This window comes from Oryctolagus cuniculus, chromosome 7 (assembly GCF_051225735.1).
Source record: "Oryctolagus cuniculus isolate XC-2025 breed Fujian yellow rabbit chromosome 7, ASM5122573v1, whole genome shotgun sequence".
Classification (NCBI taxonomy): domain Eukaryota; kingdom Metazoa; phylum Chordata; class Mammalia; order Lagomorpha; family Leporidae; genus Oryctolagus; species Oryctolagus cuniculus.
In genome coordinates, this window is record NC_142873.1 from 141,845,037 (window position 1) to 141,865,126 (window position 20,090).

Here is a 20,090-nt window from a genome sequence, read left to right on the forward strand (position 1 = left end):
CCAGGAGCCAGGTGCTTTTCCTGGTCTCCCATGAGGGTGCAGGGCTCAAGCACTTGGGCCATCCTCCACTGCACTCCTGGGCCATAGCAGAGAGCTGGCCTGGAAGAGGAACAACCGGGACAGAATCCAGTGCCCCGACTGGGACTAGAACCTGGTGTGCTGGCGCCGCAAGGCGGAGGATTAGCCTATTGAGTCGCGGCACCGGCCCTATGCAATTCTTCGAGAAAGAAATGGGTGTACACGTTTTTGAGGGAAAGTCTGAAATATAACAATAACAGGTATATAACTTCAGAAAAGTAAACGTTTGCCATTTTTATTTAAGAATTAAACAGGTGACAGCTTTGCTACACAATGTTTTAATTATTAGAGCTACTAATTATTAGCTTATAATAATATGCTTAATAATTATTAATTATTAGCTACAAAATGCATCTAATTATTAAGAGTGCAGGTTTCAGTCCTGGCTGTTCCATTTTCAATATACTTCCAATGCTAATGCGCCTGCAAAAGCAGCAAATTTTCCCAAGTACTTGGGCCCCTACTACTCACATGGGAGAACCAGAAGGAATTCCTGGCTCCTGGCTTCAGCCTGGCCTAGCCCTTGCTATTGCAGGCATTTGGGGAGTGAACCAGCAGATGGAAGATCTCTCTTTGTCTCCCTCTCACTGTCACTCTGACATCTGAGTAAATAATATGCTTTAAGTAATTTCATTATATATTTATTGAACAAATACAGAATAATAGAACTAAGGAGTGTTTTAACTTGATGATACCATAAAGAACTTCAAATATTCAGAGGGCTGTCACAGGAAGAATGAAAGACTTGTTCACTGTTTCTCCAAATGGCAGAACTTGAGCCAATGGGTAAAAATAAGCAACCAACAGTGCAGCAGAGTTCCACAAAGGGTGTTACTTATCTCAGTGCTTCCTTCCTCACAGTGCATCCCACACTCTTCCCTTCTTCCAAAGGAGGTGTTACAACTTTATACTCTCCACAAGTGTCTCCCATAAGTTAAATTTTCATGGCAAGCCTTCCCGCTGCCAGCAAAGCATGTACTCACAATATTGGGGAAAAGACCAAAGGCTATCAAGGGAAAGTTTATTTGTTCTATTTTTCTGTATTCCACATTAATCATTCTCAAGAGGCAGGGAGAAAATAAGAATATATTCAACAAAGAGTGAATCAAAATCCCTAGCTATCCACTGCCTGCAGGAATGGTTCGCCTCAAACCCTAATCAGTCACAACAACTATCAGCCAGTGGTACAGACAGGATTGTGGGGTGCACTGGGGCAGAGTAAAGACCATTGATAATCACTGTTCTATATGAAGCAGAATGCTTATTTGGAGTCACTAGGAAACATGAACAAACTGCATCATACTAATAGGCTCTATCCAAATTACTGAATATTACAAAATGAAACTGTTTTAACAACTACTCAGTATGTTTGAGGACAAAATATATATAATACACTGAGGTGCTTCATCTAGCCAATAAATTAAAAATAAAAATTATACATTTCTCTATGTGTCAGTATACAGGATTCTGAGGTGGATCTTGAACTAAGAATGATAAATCAGTTTTCAAGGAAAACCACATAATTAGTCAGTTTGGTTAACTGCTGCTTGTTAGGGATTGGAAGAACTGGGGCTGGCCTCTGATAAGGAAATAAATTTGTCAAAGGAAACATCTAGGGCCCTGCAGTTGGCTTTTTGGGCAACATCATTCTCATGGTGGGGTCAGTCTGCCATTCTTGCTCTAAGATACCTTTCACAGCCCTTTCTACAGGAAGCTCAATAAAGGCTACAAAATTTTCAGCTATTACTGAAGTATATGCTTGAGAGATGACTGCAAAGTCTCATCTTCTCGTTGCATCTAAGGGCTTTGATGATTAGCTGGACTGTCTAGGACCACTGATGGTTATACAGGTCCCAGGGAAATCTGTGCTTCTTTGTTCTACTAAGTCAAATTCCTCCAAGCTCAGAAGTTGCAGATTTTATAGCAGGTGGCATTCTCTCTCCAAGATACTTTGCATTATTCATGTCATATGGAGCAAACATAAAACTAGAAGCTGACTACACTCAGGTTGGAGCAATTCTTCCAGGAGCCTGGAGCTCCTGGTTCTCACACTAATCCAGAAACCTGAATCCAAGACATTTTCTACCATCACCATCATGGGCATCTTCCCAGCTGTTCTCCAGCTGTCATTTTTAAAAACAGGATTTTAAAACTTTTCAAATTATGTGAAGAAATCTCGGGTTCTACAGTAATTATTCAAGGACTCCTTAATTAATTCAAGTTTTTTTTTTTTTAATTTTTATTTTTTGACAGGCAGAGTGGATAGTGAGAGAGACAGAGAGAAAGGTCTTCCTTTTGCCGTTGGTTCACCCTCCAATGGCTGCCACGGCTGGCGCGCTGCGGCTAGCACACCGCGCTGATCCGAAGGCAGGAGCCAGGTACTTATCCTGGTCTCCCATGGGGTGCAGGGCCCAAGCACTTGGGCCATCCTCCACTGCACTCCCGGGCCACAGCAGAGAGCTGGACTGGAAGAGGGGCAACCGGGACAGAATCCGGCGCCCCGACTGGGACTAGAACCCGGTGTGCCGGCGCCGCTAGGTGGAGGATTAGCCTGTTGAGCCGCGGCACCGGCCTAATTCAAGTTTATTTTTTAAAAACTAAACTCTGAAAGCTGGGTCACCACAGGTCAAGAAAACCAAAGAAGTTGGTTATAAGCCAACCAACCAGAAATGAGTGAAAGATGGGGAGAGAAGAACCCCGAAAGAAATCAGTTACGGAAAGTCCCACTGAGTGCAGCTGGAAGGAGCTTCTCTGTAAAATTAGGCAAAGGTTGATTACTACTAATTCTCACTTACCTTGCCAGATCTGGGGTGGGTCATGATGGCAAAGCAAGTGGGAATTACTGAAAGAGTGCCTAACAGAGTACTGTGCTTTTCTCTACATTACCCAGTAAGCTGCTATGTAAAATTTCATTGGGAAGAGGGTAGAGGTGAAACATTTTGCTGTAAAATTTTTTAAAAAACATTGAGATATATATAGTCCAGTCAGAATGTCAGGGTTCAAGTCCTAGCTCTGTTCTTCATTTCATCCTGATGCACACCCTGGGAAGTAGCAGATGATGGCTCAGGCACTGGGGTCCCTACCACTTATGAATGTCAGAGGTGGGGTCTAAATCATATTTGTGAATATTTACCCCTCCCTTTCCAGATTGTGAAATTCTTTGAACACATTCTTGTCATGTCTGTAATCATACATGCCTTCTCCAAATGTCCAGTGCTTAGTAGTATAAAGAACATGAAAATTTATAACTGTCTACTAAAATACTTAAGAGTATTTAATTTTGGGGCCAGCATTGTGGTATAGTGGGTTAAGCCACTGCCTGCAATGTCAGTATCCCAAATAGGGGCCTGTTCCAGTCCTGGCTATTTCACTTCTAATCCAGTTCCCTACAGATCTGCCTGCGAAAGCAGCAGAAGATGACTCAAGTGCTTGGGCACCTGCATCCACGTGGGAGACCCAGATGAAGCTGCTGGCTCCTAGCTTGGGCCTGGCCCAGCCCCAGCCATTGCGGTTATTTGGAGAGTAAACTAGCAGATGGATGGGCCGGCGCTGCAGCTCAATAGGCTAATCCTCCGCCTGCGGTGCCGCCACCCCGGGATCTAGTTCCGGTTGGGGCGTTGGATTCTGTCCCAGTTGCCCCTCTTCCAGGCCAGCTCTCTGCTGTGGCCCGGGAAGGCAGTGGAGGATGGCCCAAGTCCTTGGGTCCTGCACCCGCATGGGAGACCAGGAGAAGCACCTGGCTCCTGGCTTCGGATCAGCACGGTGCACAGCCATTGGAGGGTGAACCAATGGTAAAGGAAGACCTTTGTCTCTCTCACTGACCACTCTGCCTGTCAAAAAAAAAAAAAAAAAGCTGGAGAGAGAGAGAGAGAGAGAGAGTCTTCCATCTGCTGGTTCACTCCTCAATTGGCCGCAACAGCCAGAGCTGGGCCAATACGAAGCCAGGAGCTTCTTCCAGGTCTCCCATGCGGGTGCAAAGAGCCCAAGGATTTGAACCTTCTTCTACTGCATTCCCAAGCCATAGCAGAGAACTGAATCAGGAGTGGAGCAGCCAGGACTTGAACTGGTGCCCATATGGGATGCTGGCACTGCAGGTGGCGGCTTTACCGATATGCCACAGCGCCGGCCCCTAATTTTATCTTAAACAATTAACTCATCAACTCAGTACAACATTCATTAATATTTATATGTAAGGTCCTACATTAACTACTTTATAAACCTTTCAATCCTTAAAACAAATCTACAAAGCAGTTAACTCTGATTAACAAAAATGAAGTAATTTGTCCAAAGCTACATTGCTAGAGACAAATCTTAGGCCATTCCAAGGGCCACACATACATGCCACTAAACCACCCTTCTCAACAGAGTTCCTGTCCTCAAAGACTTCCTAGATAATGATGACCAAGTACAAAGCACTGTGGTAGTATCTAGGAAGAAAGAGGGGATCTAGTCGAAGCAGGGAAATTTAAGAGGAAAAATGGAAGAAGCTAGTGTTGTGGTACAGCAGCAGATGAAGCTGCCATTTGTAACACCTGCGTCCCATATTGGAGCGATCCAGCTCCCTGCTAGTGCTTGGGAACACAGCTGATGATGGCCCACGTACTTGGATCCCTGCCACCCATGTGGGAGACAGAGATGGAGTTCCAGGCTCCTGTCACTCTGATTTTCAAATAAGCAGGGTCTTAAAAAAAAAAGGGGGGGGGGGGGTGCTGGCGCTGTGGCACCGTGGATTAAAGCCCCAGCCTGAAGCGCCAGCATCCCATGTGGGTGCTGGTTCTAGGTTCTAGTCCCGTCTGCTCCTCTTCCAATCCAGCTCTCTGCTGTGGCCTGGGAAAGCAGTAAAGGATAGCCCAAGTTCTTGGGCCCCTGCACCCACGTGGGAGACCCAGAGGAGGCTCCTGGCTCCTGACTTCAGATCAGCTCAGCTCAGGTCATTGTGGCCATTTGGGGAGTGGGCCAGCGGATGGAAGACCTTTCTCTGTATCTCATTCTGTGGCTCTGTATTTCAAATAAATAAAAATAAGTCTTAACATTTTTAAAAAGGATACATGGGAGTCCTCTTGCAGAGAATACTATCCATTGATCTCATTGGAACCCTAATCTATTGGTCTCTATTCTTATAATCTATTAGCCCTTCCCTTACTTTTCCTTCACTTTTCTCCCAATCCAGCTTAGATTCCATAGCCCTTTATTCCAATTATACCCTGAATTTCCTTTAACTCTGTCTTTACAGCTTACTTATCTGACAATACCCTACCCTGGTGGAGTACAGTTGCAGGCAAGAGATCCCTCTGTAGCTGGAATAAGGAGAAAGAGATTTAATGCTTGCTACTCTGTGGATTCCAAAATTATTGGAAGCACTACAGTAACAAGCTTTGGCAGAACTCAAAAACAGCATCTAAACTACAAATACCACTACCAACCAGCAGGCACAGCAGGTTAAGCTGCCTCCTGTGGGGCCAGAATCCCATTTAAGCACTAGTTTTGAGTCCTAGCTGCTCCATTTCTGATCCACTTCCTGCTAATGCACCTGGGAAAAAGTGGAAGATGACTTGGGCCCATGCTACCCGCACAGGAGACCTGGATGGAGTTGCAGGCTTCTACCTTCAGCCTGGTTGCAGCCATTTGAGGAGTGAACCAGTGGATGGAAGATCTTTGTCTCTACTTCTCTCTCTCTGTAAATCTGCTTTTCAAATAAATAAAATTAAATCTTTGAAAAAAATACCACTACCTTTATCACAATAAGAAAGTTATAGGTATCACTGTAGAAAGTCACCAAATGTCTCCTACTTTCTTTCTCTCATTTAATTTAGTTGCAAATTAAATTCTAATCATAGGTGCAAAGTACTCTAGGAAATAGTTTTCAGCTTTCCAGGTTCTTCAGTGAGAGAAGACACTAGAGGTTGGAATGTGTGTTGAGCAAGCCAGGATATACCAGGATAGCTTTTCTCCCTGCATACACTAAGCAGCTGATATGCCGCTGAAAAAATGAGATCTCCAACCTCAAATAACCTTTGCCTGGAAATCCTACATTCCTCTAGTAAACTCATTCTCCTATACTCCCCAATGGCTTTCTCAAGTCTCTGACCCCCTCTCATTCTAAACATATGATCCCACTTTTCAAGACAGAAAATAAAAGCCATGAGATAGGAGCTCACTTTGCCAACACCAATCATACAATACTCTATATACTTCCAGTCCTCATTTCCTTCCTCCCCTAATGTCCATCTTCCTCAAGCTGACCACTCAACCTGTACTTCGGATCCCATCCATTCCCATATTCTCATTGATGACCCAATTTCACTCTTGTACTCATATATTCAATTTCTTCAGTGTCTTCTCAATTGGATCCTTGTTAAATCCTCATCCCCATCAGCTATTACATCTTCCCCTTCTCTTTGCAATCATATATATTAAAAAATCCTGTCTTGGGTCACTGCTTCCATTTCCTTGCCTGAATCCTTGAGTCATGTCTGCCTTCTGGTCCCATCACACCAACAAAATAATTCTTGATAGGAGTACCATGACGAGAAACCCAACAGACGCTTGTCAATCTTCCTGTTATTTAAATTCCAAGAGTTCGCATCACAGACCATTTCTTTGCTTCTGAGACATTCTACCAGTCTACCTCTCTAGCTCTTCATTTTTCTACCTGTTCTTTGCCATTAAATGTTAGAACTAGTACTCATAGTTCCAACTTGAGTGACCTTACCAATATCTATATTGCAATGATCACATATATAGCAAGTATTCCCAAATTTGTATTTCTGCACACCTAAGCTGTATTTCAAACTGCCTCCTGGATGTTAGGAGTGACCACCAAACACCAAAAAACCAAACATATCAAGACCAAAAATTGGACTCGAGTCATCTTCTCGTATTCAAATATACAAGCCGGAAACCTAGGACTCCCCTCTGATTCCTTTCTTTCTCCTTCCTGAATTCAACCCACCACCAAGCCCTACCTCGAGCTCTAGATTAATCTGCCCAATTCTCCGCAGATGCCCGGCTCCCTCAGTTCTCCTTGACGACATCTCTGACCGGCATCTCTGTACATCCTCGTAAGTGACCTTTCTGCATCCACTAGGGTCCCTCCCATCCCAATCTGCTCACACCACGAAGCCTGAGGGATCAAGCCACCTCTGCCACTCCTCCGCCAGGCCCTGCTCCCCAGAAAGGATCCTCAGCGATTTCCCAGCCCCGTCTGAAAGGAACAAGGACAGATTCCTGCACAGCCTCTACAGCCTCCAGCTTCACCCTGTACCGTACTCCCCTTCACTTCCTCCGTAGCAGCACACTGGCTCTTTGTGCCCTTGTCACTTTCCTTCCAAACGACACAGAACCTCTGCACTTGTTGCTCCAAATAAAGTGCTCTGCCTTCCTCTCTCTACCCAGCTACACTCCTTGCCTGTAGACAGCAGCACAGGCACGTTTTGCTCAGAAAAGCCTTTTCATTTCAGGCACTCGCAGCATCAGACTTCTCCCCTAGCACTTCCGTTTATCAGGGAGGTCGTTGTGTGGTATCTGTTATCCCCACCACACTGAGAAGCCCTGAGATCGGGGACTGCGTTAGGTTCAACGCTAGGCAGAGAGAATGCTAAGCCGGACAACCTCGAGGCCCAGGTTCACAGGTATTATGTGTCAAATTTCTTCAACAAGACCACGATCTGGAGAAGGAGCCGGACATGTCCGTCGCCACTGCCTCTCGCGGGGCATGGAGCAGGCCCTAGTAAAAGACTGCAGAATCAGAGGCACACACACACGTCAGCCTCCTCGGCCACACAGGCACTGGCGGCGGCGGGGACACAAGCCTTACCCCCCTAAGAACGCCTGACCCAGGGCTGGCCGCAGCAGGCGCCTGCCGATCAAGGCAGCGGTGCAGGGTCCCAGGCATCCGGCGCCGTCTGCGACCTGCCGTCAGGGACTCCAAAGCTCCACTTCTGCGCGGTAAAGGGAATATTTACCAAAGCTGAGAATTCGAGGCCCGCCCCCCGCCCTTTGCTAGCAACACCTTCGGCTGAAAGGCAGGCTCAGGCCGCAAGGCTGTGGCGTCGGCTCCAGTTTAGAGCCATCAGCTACCCCTCAGCTACCTCATACTCACTTAGCGTCAGCTTCAGGTCTCCCAGCCGCGGCATCGCGCGAAACGCCAAACCCAGTCAGCCAGTTCCCACCCACAAGACACAGCGCGCCTAGGCGGGACGCCAGCTCCATCCACCAATCCTGAGATCACGCTCCCGTGGCGTCAGAAGGCTATGACCAATAACAAGAGACTATTCAGAGGGCGTTGCAGCGGGGAATGCTGGAAGCCGATTGGTTCATTCAAACAGGAAGTCCTGGAGGAAGGACAAAATCGGAACCAATCGCACGGCGCCTAGAGCTGTCGGTGTGGTCAGTGGCGGCTCTGAGGAAAGCGTCTGCCGCCATGATAGAACAGCAGAAACGAAAAGGCCCAGAGTTGCCGCTGGTCCCAGTCAAGCGGCAGCGCCATGAGTTGCTGTTGGGAGCGGCGGGGTCGGGCCCCGGAACAGGGCAGCAGCAAGCAACGCCGGGAGCTTTGCTGCAAGCGGTAAGTGCGGTGGCACGCGGCGTCGGGCCCTCAGTTCATCTTCCTGCTTCCTCCGAGCGCTGCACTGGGCGGTCCGGCGCTGGGGGGACAGGGGGCTCTACGTAGAGTTCAGGGAGCTAAACGTTGTAAGAGCGCCCGGAGCCCTGCGGGTGCCCCACACGTTTCCTCGTTTGAGGTCCGTTTGTTCGTCTCGTCTGCCCTGGGAGGGAGCGATGGAATTGGGGTTAATCTTGGGCCCACCGCTGAGACCGGGCCCATCTTGGGCGTCCTGCATCCACTAAGAAGTTGGTAGAGTGGGTGGACGAATGAATGAGGGCGGGAAGTAGATGATGCTGACTCGGATCGGGATACTGGGCAAGCTGCTTAGCCCTTGTTTCTCTGCGGTAATGTTACTAACAACAGCTGGGTGATAGCGAACATTCAAGGATCCCTGTACCGATGCCTTGTATAGGAAATCTCCGTTAATCTTGGTAACTGCCTGTGGGTTAGGAACTGTTACCCCATTTTGCAGACGGGAAAACAAACTCTTATCTAGATGTTGAACTCGGAATCCATGCCCTTCACTCCATTTCTTGTAAGATAGAGACAGGGAGCACACCTCTCCCGCTTTGCTCGTGATATTGGCCTCTCAACTCTTAAACCAAATCCTTGTGGCATCTGCCGCAAAATATATCCAGTATTGTTACCACTTTGACGGCCTCCATCCATGTCTCCTGGTCTGGCATGACTGTTGTGTGGTCCTCATTGGGCTTCCTGTTTCTGCCGTCTTAGGGACAGTCTGTTAACAATCCAGCAGCCAGAGTTGTTCTTCTAAATGTCAGATCACTTTGCCCTCTGCCGAAAACTTTCCAGTGGCTTTCCAATTCATTCAGAGTAAAAACCAAAGTCCAGGGGCTGGCACTTGGCATAGGAATGAAAGTGCTGCTTAGGATCCATTGCTTCCATTGGGTTTGACTCCGAGTTGCATTCCTGATACTGTTGCATCCACTCATCAGCTAAAACAGAATATTAGAAAAGCCAGTGACAGTCACACAGGAATTTTATTGAAAGTGAGAGGCAAGGTAACCAATCGGGACCGGTAACCTATTGGGTCTGACACTCCTTACCAGAGTACGGCCCCCAACAGTGGTTACACAGCTTTTTATAGTATTCTGTCCACTAGGGCTCACAATTTCCAACCGAACCTCTGGTATACAGTGAACAATAAAAAGAAAACCAGAATATGGTTGTAAGATAACAGTTAGCAATAACAAACCTGGTAACAAATCCAAGATGTGGTTGTAAGATAACAGTGAAGGACACATTTCTGTCAACCTAGTTCCTGGGAATTTGGGCCCACATAGTTTCACAAGATACACCCTTAGCCGTTAGCAGGCAAAGCTAACATGTACAGAAGCAAGAGATCTGCAGTTAGCTTTTAGCCATCTCACTCCATTTTGATTTTGACACTACAATACCATCTTCATGCGCATCTTGGGAGGCACCAAGTGATGGCTCAATAGTTGGGACGCTGCAACCCCCATGGGAGACCTAACTTGAGTTCCAGGCTCCTGGTTTTGGCCTGGCCTGCCCCAACTGTTGCAATCCTTTGGGGAGTGAACCAGCAGAAGAGAATGAGCTCTGTTTCTCAAATAAATTAAAAATTTAAAAAACACACAGGTGGCCAGCTTTGTGACACTTGGGATGCCCACATCCCACATAGGGGTGTCTGTACTCAACGTTTTCAATCCAGCCTCCTGCCACACATGTGGGAGACCTGGATTGAGTTACCAACTTACAGGCATATGGGAAATGAACCTGTGAATGGGAGTTTTGCCCCCCCATCTCTGTGTATATACCTTTCTGCCTTCCAAATAAAATAAGGTAAATAAATACTACTTTGGAGCATGGTAATGGATTTATGGTGGGCCCTTCTCTGTGGGCCTCTCATAGTGTACCCATGCCAGAGTAAATGGCAGCCTCGAACCATTGCCCAGCTTCCTTGTATGTGGACTGTGAGCACTGATGTAGGTTGCACAATGTGTAAGAATAAATAAATAAATAAATACGACTTTGCCTAATAATCTGTACCCTCAGATTGTTGGGAAGATCAGTCTAGTCATTCATTAAATGATCCAGAGACTGAGAAAACAGTGTCAAGACACATAGGCAGGATCCCTATACTCATCAAGCTTCATTTCTCTGAGGGGAAAGACAAATATACGAGCAAATACATGGGGAAGATAACTTCACTTAAAGCTAATTATTGTACTAGAATGCAGTGGAATTCATGAATTTTAGGTAGAAGGTGGGATGCTACTTAAATTTGAGTTATCATGGAAAGATTTTTGAAAGAGGAAATATTTGAAAGGAGCCAGATCTAAGGAGCATGAATTCATGCCAGAGGCAATTGCAAGTATAAAAATCCCAAGGCCAATATGAGTTTAAGATCTGAGCAATCAGAAGTTGACTGGAACAAGAGCAGGATGAGGGAGAGATACTTGGAAGTTGAGGAGAGTGTCATATTGGAGGCATGAGAGCAAAGCTGCCATTCTCTAAATAATAAAACCTGTTCAGTCACTGTTACCCTGGTGTTTTTCCTCCATGGCCTATCCCCTAATTTTGCAGCCCCCTCTGCCTGTATACAATAGTTTTCTTGTACTTCTTTTGTTTAGGGGCCTCCAAGGTGTTCCTCCCTTCAAGCCCCAATCATGCTGCTCTCAGGACATGAAGGAGAGGTGTACTGCTGCAAGTTTCATCCCAATGGATCCACCCTTGCATCTGCAGGATTTGACCGACTGATATGTAAGGCATGGTTTTGGAATCTGGAGTAATTGCTGTCTGCCAAATAGTGCGTTTTGTTTTAATTTTTATTTTATTTTATTTTTTTTTAACATTGGGTGCCACAGAAAATTAGTCAGAGCTGACATTGTGGAGCAGTGGGTTAGGTCACTGCCTGCAACATCAATATCCGATAAGAGTGCCGATTCAAGTCCCAGCTGCCCCACTTCCAATACAACTCCCTGTTACAGCCAGCGCCGCAGCTCACTAGGCTAATCCTCCACCTTGCGCGCCGGCACACCAGGTTCTAGTCCCGATCGGGGCGCCAGATTCTTTCCCGGTTGCCCCTTTTCCAGGCCAGCTCTCTGCTGTGGCCCGGGAGTGCAGTGGAGGATGGCCCAAGTGCTTGGGCCCTGCACCTGCATGGGAGACCAGTAGAAGCACCTGGTTCCTGGCTTCAGATCAGCGCGGTGCGCCGGCTGCAGCACGCTGGCCACGGTGGCCATTGGAGGGTAAACCAACGGCAAAAGGAAGACCTTTCTCTCTGTCTCTCTCTCTCACTGTCCACTCTGCCTGTCAAAAAAAAAAAAAAAAAAAAAAAAAAAAACCTCCCTGTTACTGTACATGGAAAAGCAGTGGAAGATGAACCAAGTACTTAGGCCCCTGCCACCCATTGGGAGATCCAGACAGAGCTCCTGGCTTCAGCCCTGGCCCAGACTTGGCTGTTGCAACCATTTGAACAGTGAATCAGAAATGGAAGATCTATGCCTCTCCCTCTGTCATTCTGCCTTTCAAATAAATAAAGAAAAAATTTTTAAATATTTCATTTATTTGAGAGGTTGAGTTACAGACAGAGAGAAGGAGGGGCAGGTACTGTGGCACAGCAGGTTAACGCCCTAGCCTGAAGCGCCAGCATCCCATATGGGCACTAGTTCAAGTCCCGGCTGCTCCACCCCCAATCCAGCTCTTTGCTATGGCATGGGAAAGCAGTACAAGATGGCCCAATTCCTTGGGCCTCTGCACCCATGTGGGAGAACTGGAGGAGGCTCCTGGCTCCTGGCTTCAGAGATAGGCACAACTCCAGCCGTTGCAGCCATCTAGGGAGTGAACCAACAGATGGAAGACTCTCTCTCTCTCTCTCTCTCTGCCTCTCCTCTCTCTGTGTAACTGACTTTCAAATAAAGAAATAAATCTTTTTAAAAAATCTAATCGTTAAAAAGAGAGAACGAGAGAGAGGAAGGTCTTTATCTGCTGGTTCAGTCCCGCATTCTAAAATTGGGGCATGAAAAGGCTGAATGTTCCTGGATGTAGAATTCAGTTTGTGTGATACAGATAAAAGGAATGAGTTTACCAAATACGAAAAGTTTACTAGTTGGAAAGTGAGTTACTCTAATTTGAAAATACTTTCTCATGGAGGTAAGTCTTGAGTGGATTCAGTAAGGCAAGCTATCTGGGCTTAAGAGATTAAAAGGAGTTAAGAGAAATTACTTCTCCCAAAGCATGAGACCCTCTTGATCCATACCCAGAATCATAGCATATGTAGGAAGGAAGGAGGGGATCCTAAAGTGGTAACTCACTTAAGTAATGCACTTGTACATCATTAGGATCTGCTACCAAGTTCTCAGCTACTTGTAAGGATTAGCCATATTTAAGAAATAAGTAGAAAAAGTCATTTTGGAGGCATCATGGGGGAAAAAAAAAAAAACAAGAAAAGATAACACAATTATTATTTCACTTTTTGTTTCTTCTGGCCTCATTTACCCAATTATGAGATGAAATGAGTTCTTTGACTCTTTTCTGTTAACTCTGTGTCTTAAGGTAGATAATACCTATCTTTACTGTTCACTTTGATTTGGATGTTCTAATTGTGGTCCTTAAACTTACTAGGAGTCAAGCATCTGGAAGGCTTAGGGATTTTTACAGAACATTCATGAATTATTAATATGCTTAATTTCATCAGACAAAATAGGAACGGTTTCATCAGCAAAAAAAAAAGTTATTGTGTTTAAGTGCCTCCATTGCAGATAGGTAATCCTTAATGATGCTTACAAAACTTCACTCCTTGCTAGACCAAGCTCCTGAGGGTAGGATCTATGTCTACTTATTTATTCTAGCACCTGGAATATAGTAGGTGCTTAGTACACGTGGAATGAGTGGAATGTATTATAAAGGCATTCCTGTGAGATCTTCAAGTTGTAGTTTACTTGATTTTCCATAGTACCGTATTTTACAGTCTGCTTAAAATTTACAGGAAAGGCCAGCGCCGCGGCTCACAGGGCTAATCCTCCACCTACGGCGCCAGCACCCTGGATTCTAGTCCCAGTTGGGGCACCAGATTCTGTCCCAGTTGCTTCTCTTCCAGTCCAGCTCTCTGCTGTGGCCCAGGAAGGCAGTGGAGGATGGCCCAAGTGCTTGGGCCCTGCAGCCACATGGGAGACCAGGGAGAAGCACCTGGCTCCTGGCTTTGGATCGGCGCAGTGCGCCGGCCGTGGTGGGCATTTGGGGGGGTGAACCAATGGAAGGAAGACCCTTCTCTCTGTCTCTTACTGTCTATCTCTGCCTATCAAAACAAAAAAATTTTAGAGGAAAGAAATAGTAATGAATGCCAAGTTTTAAAATAGTGTGTTAAAAAAAGTTCAGGATTTTCAAAAATTTTGCTTATCTTTTTTTAACTTTATGAATTATAAAAATATTGTCATTATTTTTATTTTGTCAGGAAAATTGGTCTACTTGGTAAAACCAAAACTGTTCCAAGGAAGTATACTTTGAGAACCATTGCTCTGGTAAATTCCTGAGTACACTTTCTACAACCAGTAATGAATTTTCTTTTCCCGTATTAGTGCTCACAGAAGCCCTTTCTCCCTAACAGTGTTGTGGAATGTCTATGGTGACTGTGATAACTATGCCACACTGAAGGGACACAGTGGAGCAGTGATGGAGCTGCATTATAACACAGACGGCAGGTGAGTGTCCTGTGTAATGGAATGACAGCTACTTCTCATACTAATTCTTAGCACCTTTTCACCTTTCATCCTTGAATTTCTTCCTCAAGCAACTCTGCTGTCAAACCACTACATTTTGGGTAGCTGCTTTGTTCTTATTACTGTCACCCCACATGAGGTGTTTGTTGTCTGTGTATGATTACATCATCTTTGTCATCTGACATATCCACAGCCACATAAACTTAGCTCTTGTTTTTAAGACATAAAGCAGGAGCTGGCACTGTGGCATAGTAAGTAAAGCTACTGCCTGGGGGGCCAGCATCCCATATGGGCGCTGGTTCATGTCCCAGCTGCAGCACTTCTGATCCAGCTCTCTGATATGCCTGGGAGAGCAGCAGAGGATGGTCCAAGTTCTTGGGCCCCTGCACCCACTTGGGAGACTAGGAGGAAGCTTCTGGCTCCTTGCTTTGCAGATATTTAGGGAGTGAACTAGTGGATGGAAGAGCTCTCTATCTTTCCCTCTGTCTCTCTGTAACTCTGCCTTTAAAATGAATAAAATAAATCTTAAAAAAAAAAAAAAAGACAACAAACTGTAATGTTTGTAGACATGTAAAAATAAACTATTTAAATTACAAATGTGATAAAAATATTTGAGAAACCAAAAACAGAAAGATGAAAAATAGTTTATATTCATATCACTCCAAAGACATTCATGTTCGTTTATTTTTATTTTATTTTATTTTAGAGGTAAAAGGACAGAGATTTTCTGTCCACTGGTTCACTCCCCAAATGCCTGCAGCAGCTGGGGGCTGGAGCAAGGTGAAGCCAAGAACCTGGAACTCAGTGCAAGTCTCCCATGTAGGTGGCAGGAACCAACTACTTGATCCATCATCTGCTGCTTCCTAGGGAATGCATTAGCAGGAAGCTGGAATTGGAGCTGAGGCTAGAATTCAGGCACTCTGATATGGGATACAGGCATCTCAAGAGGCATTTTAGGGCCGGCGCCGTGGCTCAATAGGCTAATCCTCCACCTTGCGGCGCCGGCACACCGGGTTCTAGTCCCGGTCAGGGCGCCGGATTCTGTCCCGGTTGCCCCTCTTCCAGGCCAGCTCTCTGCTATGGCCAGGGAGTGCAGTGGAGGATGGCCCAGGTGCTTGGGCCCTGCACCCCATGGGAGACCAGGAAAAGCACCTGGATCCTGGCTCCTGCCATCGGATCAGCGCGGTGCGCCGGCTGCAGCGGCGGCCATTGGAGGGTGAACCAACGGCAAAAGGAAGACCTTTGTTTCTTTAACTGCTGCCTCAAATGCTCACCCTATATATTATAGATTTTGAAAGCCTTTTTTTCTATTCAAAACTATTTAGTTTTCACATATTTGTTAGAACTATGTACAGTCTGGTTTGTAGTTAAGATTTATTTATTTATTTATTTATTTGAAAAGGCAAAGTTACAGAGAGGCAGAGGCTGAGAGAGAGGTCTTCCATCCACTGGTTCACTCTCCAAATGGCCACAATGACTGGAGCTGGGCCGATCTGAAGCCAGGAGCCTAGAGCTTCTTCTGGATCTCCCATGTGGATGCAGGGGCCCAAGGACTTGGGCCATCTTCTGCTGCTTTCCCAGGCCAAAGCAGAGAGCTGGTTTGGAAGTAGAGCAACCGGACTCAAATCAGCACCCATATGGGATGTCAGCACTACAGGCTTTACTTGATGCACCACAGTGCCTGACCCCACCTAATATCTCTTTTTTGTTTGTTTTGTTTTGTTTTGTTTTGTTTTTTGACAGGCAGAGTGGACAGTCAGAGAGAGACAGAGAGAAAGGTCTTCCTTTTCCCGTTGGTTCACCCTCCAATGGCTGCCGCGGCCGGCACGCTGCGGCCGGCGCACCGCGCTGATCCGATGGCAGGAGCCAGGAGCCAGGTGCTTTTCCTGGTCTCCCATGGGGTGCAGGGCCCAAGCACTTGGGCCATCCTCCACTGTACTCCCTGGCCACAGCAGAGAGCTGGCCTGGAAGAGGGGCAACCGGGACAGAATCCGGCGCCCCGACCGGGACAAGAACCTGGTGTGCCGGCGCCACTAGGCGGAGGATTAGCCTAGTGAGCCGCAGCGCCGGCCCTAATATCTCTTAAAATAAACATTATTTGGGGTCTTGCATAGTGGGTTATGTCACCATCTGAGATGCCAGCATCCCCTGTGGGCACTGGTTCATGTCCCAGCTGCTCCACTTCCAATCCAACCCCTGCTAATGGCCTCAGGAAAGCAGTGGATGGGGGCCGGCACTGTGGCCCAGCAGGTTAAAGCCCTGGCTGAATATGGGCGCTGGTTGGAGACCCGGCTGCTCCACTTCCGATCCAGCTCTCTGCTGTGGCCTGGGAGAGCAGTAGAAGATGGCCCAAGTCCTTGGGCCCCTGCATCTGTGTGGGAGATCCAGAAGAAGCTCCTGGCTCCTGGCTTCAGATTGACACACCTGCGGCAGTTGCGGCCGTGTGGCTCTGACTTTCAAATAAATAAAATAAATCTTTAAAAAGAAAAAAGAAAGAAAGCATTGGATGATGGCCAAATTATTTGAGCCCCTACTACCCACATGGGAAACCCAGATGAAGCCCTTGGCTCCTGGCCTCATCCTGGACCAGCCCTAGCTTTTGCAGCCACCCTGGGGAGTGAACCAGCTGATGAAAGATCTCTATTTCTCCCTCTCTGTAACTTTGACTTTCAGATCAATAAATAACTAAATCTTCCCCCCCAAAACCTGCAAGTTTTAATGATTGTATTATTATAGCATGTCTAAAGATAATAAAAAAAGGTTGGTTTTTGCAAAGTTAATGCCATTTTTAAGTATTTTGGTAAACTTTCATCATTTTATGTCTCTGAAATTTGATTTCTAAAATTTGAGGGTATTCCATCAGCTGGTATATAGTATTATATACATTTTAAGGTAAGAAAGCCCCATGAAATCAACCATAGAGGTGGGCATTTGGAACAGCAGTAAATATTCTGCTTGGAGCAACTATATCCCACATCTGGGTTCTAGTCCCAGCTCTACTCTCTATTCCAGCTTTCTGCTGATATGCACCCAGAGAGGCAGTAGGTAATGATTCAAGTACTTGGGTTGCTGCCACCCATGTGGAAGACCCCTGATTGCAGTCCTGGGTTTGGCTTGACCCAGCCTCTGCTGTTTTGGGCATTTGGGAAGTAAATCAATGGATGGAAAGTCCCTGTCCCTGTCTCTCCCTGTCTCTTTGCCTTTCAGATAAGTAATAAACAGGAAAATAATCTTTTAAAAAAGATAAAATCAGTTATAGCCTAGAAAACATCCTTAGAGAGAAAATTAAACTTTGGGAGTGACAACATTTCCTAATAAGAGGATATCTTGCCGGCGCCGCGGCTCACTAGGCTGATCCTCCGCCTTGCGGCGCCGGCACACCGGGTTCTAGTCCCGGTCGGGGCGCCGGATTCTGCCCCGGTTGCCCCTCTTCCAGGCCAGCTCTCTGCTGTGGCCAGGGAGTGCAGTGGAGGATGGCCCAAGTGCTTGGGCCCTGCACCCCATGGGAGACCAGGAAAAGCACCTGGCTCCTGGCTCCTGCCATCGGATCAGCGCGGTGCGCCGGCCGCAGCGGCCATTGGAGGGTGAACCAACGGCAAAGGAAGACCTTTCTCTCTGTCTCTCTCTCTCACTGTCCACTCTGCCTGTCAAAAAAAAAAAAAAAAAAAAAAAGGATATCTTATGTGTAAAAAAGAAGAAAAAGATTGAGAAAATGCTGTATTAGTTTTATAATTTGTCATGGAAACTCACAGAAAGAAATTTTTGAACTTCGAAACATCACCAGAGAGAAGTCATGGGATTTTTGTCTTCGCACAAGAAAGAATTCAGGTGTGAGACAGAGAACAAAGTCACAAGGTCACAAAGGACAGAGAGAGTGTCCGGTCACTGAGACTGGGGGAAAGCGAGGTTACATGGTTGAATGGAGAGAATACACCTGGCAGGCCAGGTGGGTGGCTCAGTGGAGAGCAGAGAGCCAAGTGCAGGGTCTTTGTTTAGACTCCCAGTTTTTAAGGGACTCTATCTTCATTCCCTACCCCTTCTCCAGTACAAAGGGTTTGCTGAGTATAATAAAATTCTTTCCCAAGTTTCTTATCATTCAGGAGGAGTCTTGCTGGTGCTGGGCCAGGGGACTTCTCTGGGGTGCCTGCATTGGAGGAAGGATGGAATGGTTTTGTAATGGTTTTATTGCTCAGTGTTATCTGGCCAGGTAACCCATTTTGTGCTGAGGAGAGAGCTTTCCCATGCCGGAAGGGCTGGGACCACCTGGACGTTTATCAGATTCTGGGCAGAACTTCGTAGATGCTGGGCTGCTTCTGAAGTGGGCTTCTGTAGATGCCGGGTTTCCTCAGGCCCCTCTCACACGTAAGGCTCGTTTCTAGCTGCCTATCTAGCAATAAGGTAGACCTTATCTGCTCTAGAGCATAAGTAGGATTCTGCTAGATAGGAAAGGCATCCCAGCATCGAATGCAAAGTGGTCGAGCACAACAGGGCTGTTGTCTCAAAGAATTTGGCACATTTTAGCAAGTGGGAAAGGTAGATCTGTTATTCTTTGTTTTCACTTCTTTCTTGTTCTTCTTTCTAGTATGCTCTTCTCAGCATCCACAGATAAAACTGTGGCAGTGTGGGATAGTGAAACAGGCGAGAGAGTTAAAAGGCTGAAAGGACATACTTCCTTTGTGAATTCCTGTTACCCAGCCAGGAGAGGCCCCCAGCTTGTCTGCACTGGGAGTGACGATGGTACAGTTAAGGTAGGTATTACATGTGTTTCAGTTTCAGAGGGGCCAGAATGTGCCCTTTACCTTGGGTTTCCTTTTTTTTTTTTTTTTTTCTTTTTTTCTTTTTTGACAGGCAGAGTTAGAGAGAGAAAGGTCTTCCTTTTTCTGTTGGTTCACCCCCCAGGTGGCTGCTATGGCCGACACGCTGCGCTGATCCGAAGCCAGGAGCCAGGAGCCAGGTGTTTCTTCCTGGTCTCCCACGTGGGTGCAGGGGCGCAAGGACTTGAGCCATCTTCTACTGCTTTCCCAGGCCATAGCAGAGAGCTAGACTGGAAGAGGGGCAGCCGGGAGTAGAACCGGCGCCTATATGGGATGCTGGTGCTGCAGGCAGAGGATTAACCTACTGCGCCACAGCGCCAGCCTCCTGAATAGTTCTTTTGTGCCTAATCAACCTGAGGCCCCCATGATGCTTGGCTTTGAAGAGTCTACCTTAAGGATGGTTTTTTTGTTGATGTTTTAAGATGTATTTATTTATTTGAAAGGTAGGGTTATAGAGGTCTTTAATGTATCAGTGTTCATTTCTCATTTCTCATGGTTATATTTAGATTATCTAGGAGAATATCTTGGTAGGAAAAACACTAACATATTTAGGACTCATGAGGTATTAGGTCAGCAACTTAAATCTTTTTTTTTTTTCTTTTTTTAAAGATGTATTTCTTTATTCAAAAAGCAGACAGAGATTCCATCTGCTGGTAACTCCTCAGATGGCCCCAGAAGCTGGGGCTGGTCTGTGCCAAAGATAGGAGCCCAAGACCATCTTCCACTGCTTTTTCAGGCACATTAGCAGGGAACCGGATTGGAAACTGAGCAGCTAGGACTCAAATCAGCATTCCGATATGGGTAACCTGCTGCACCGTTAACACTGGACCCTCAGTAACTTAAGTGATTTCAGTTTACTTCTACCTTTTTTGTAATTTTGTGATTATTTCA

At 46.3% G+C, this 20,090-nt stretch overlaps 2 protein-coding genes, 1 non-coding gene and 1 pseudogene across 7 annotated transcripts in view; 2 read left to right on the plus strand and 2 right to left on the minus strand.

Moving 5' to 3' along the window:
- Positions 1-8,337, minus strand: part of ZCCHC17 (zinc finger CCHC-type containing 17) — a 63,404-nt gene extending 55,067 nt beyond the window's left edge. For 2 of the 3 annotated variants that reach the window (XM_008265816.5, XM_089301121.1), the window contains exon 1: positions 8,180-8,337. In XM_008265816.5, the coding sequence (XP_008264038.4) occupies positions 8,180-8,289 (110 nt within the window). In that variant the 5' untranslated portion in view covers positions 8,290-8,337. Of the gene's footprint in view, positions 1-7,894 lie in introns of all 3 variants that reach the window. The other variant, XM_089301122.1, reaches the window with a different exon arrangement.
- LOC138850693 (COP9 signalosome complex subunit 8 pseudogene) lies at positions 1,453-2,048 on the minus strand (annotated as a pseudogene).
- A 144-nt stretch (positions 8,338-8,481) lies between the features above and the next one.
- SNRNP40 (small nuclear ribonucleoprotein U5 subunit 40) overlaps positions 8,482-20,090 on the plus strand; it is a 35,083-nt gene continuing 23,474 nt past the window's right edge. For 2 of the 3 annotated variants that reach the window (XM_002716061.6, XM_089301119.1), the window contains exons 1-4: positions 8,482-8,644; positions 11,299-11,428; positions 14,274-14,367; positions 18,968-19,133. In XM_002716061.6, the coding sequence (XP_002716107.1) occupies positions 8,501-8,644; positions 11,299-11,428; positions 14,274-14,367; positions 18,968-19,133 (534 nt within the window). In that variant the 5' untranslated portion in view covers positions 8,482-8,500. Of the gene's footprint in view, positions 8,645-11,298; positions 11,429-14,244; positions 14,368-18,967; positions 19,134-20,090 lie in introns of those variants that run through there. The other variant, XM_089301120.1, reaches the window with a different exon arrangement.
- LOC127493844 (small nucleolar RNA SNORA42/SNORA80 family) lies at positions 10,529-10,665 on the plus strand. The gene has a single exon (XR_007924382.1). It is a non-coding gene; the product is annotated as a small nucleolar RNA SNORA42/SNORA80 family (small nucleolar RNA).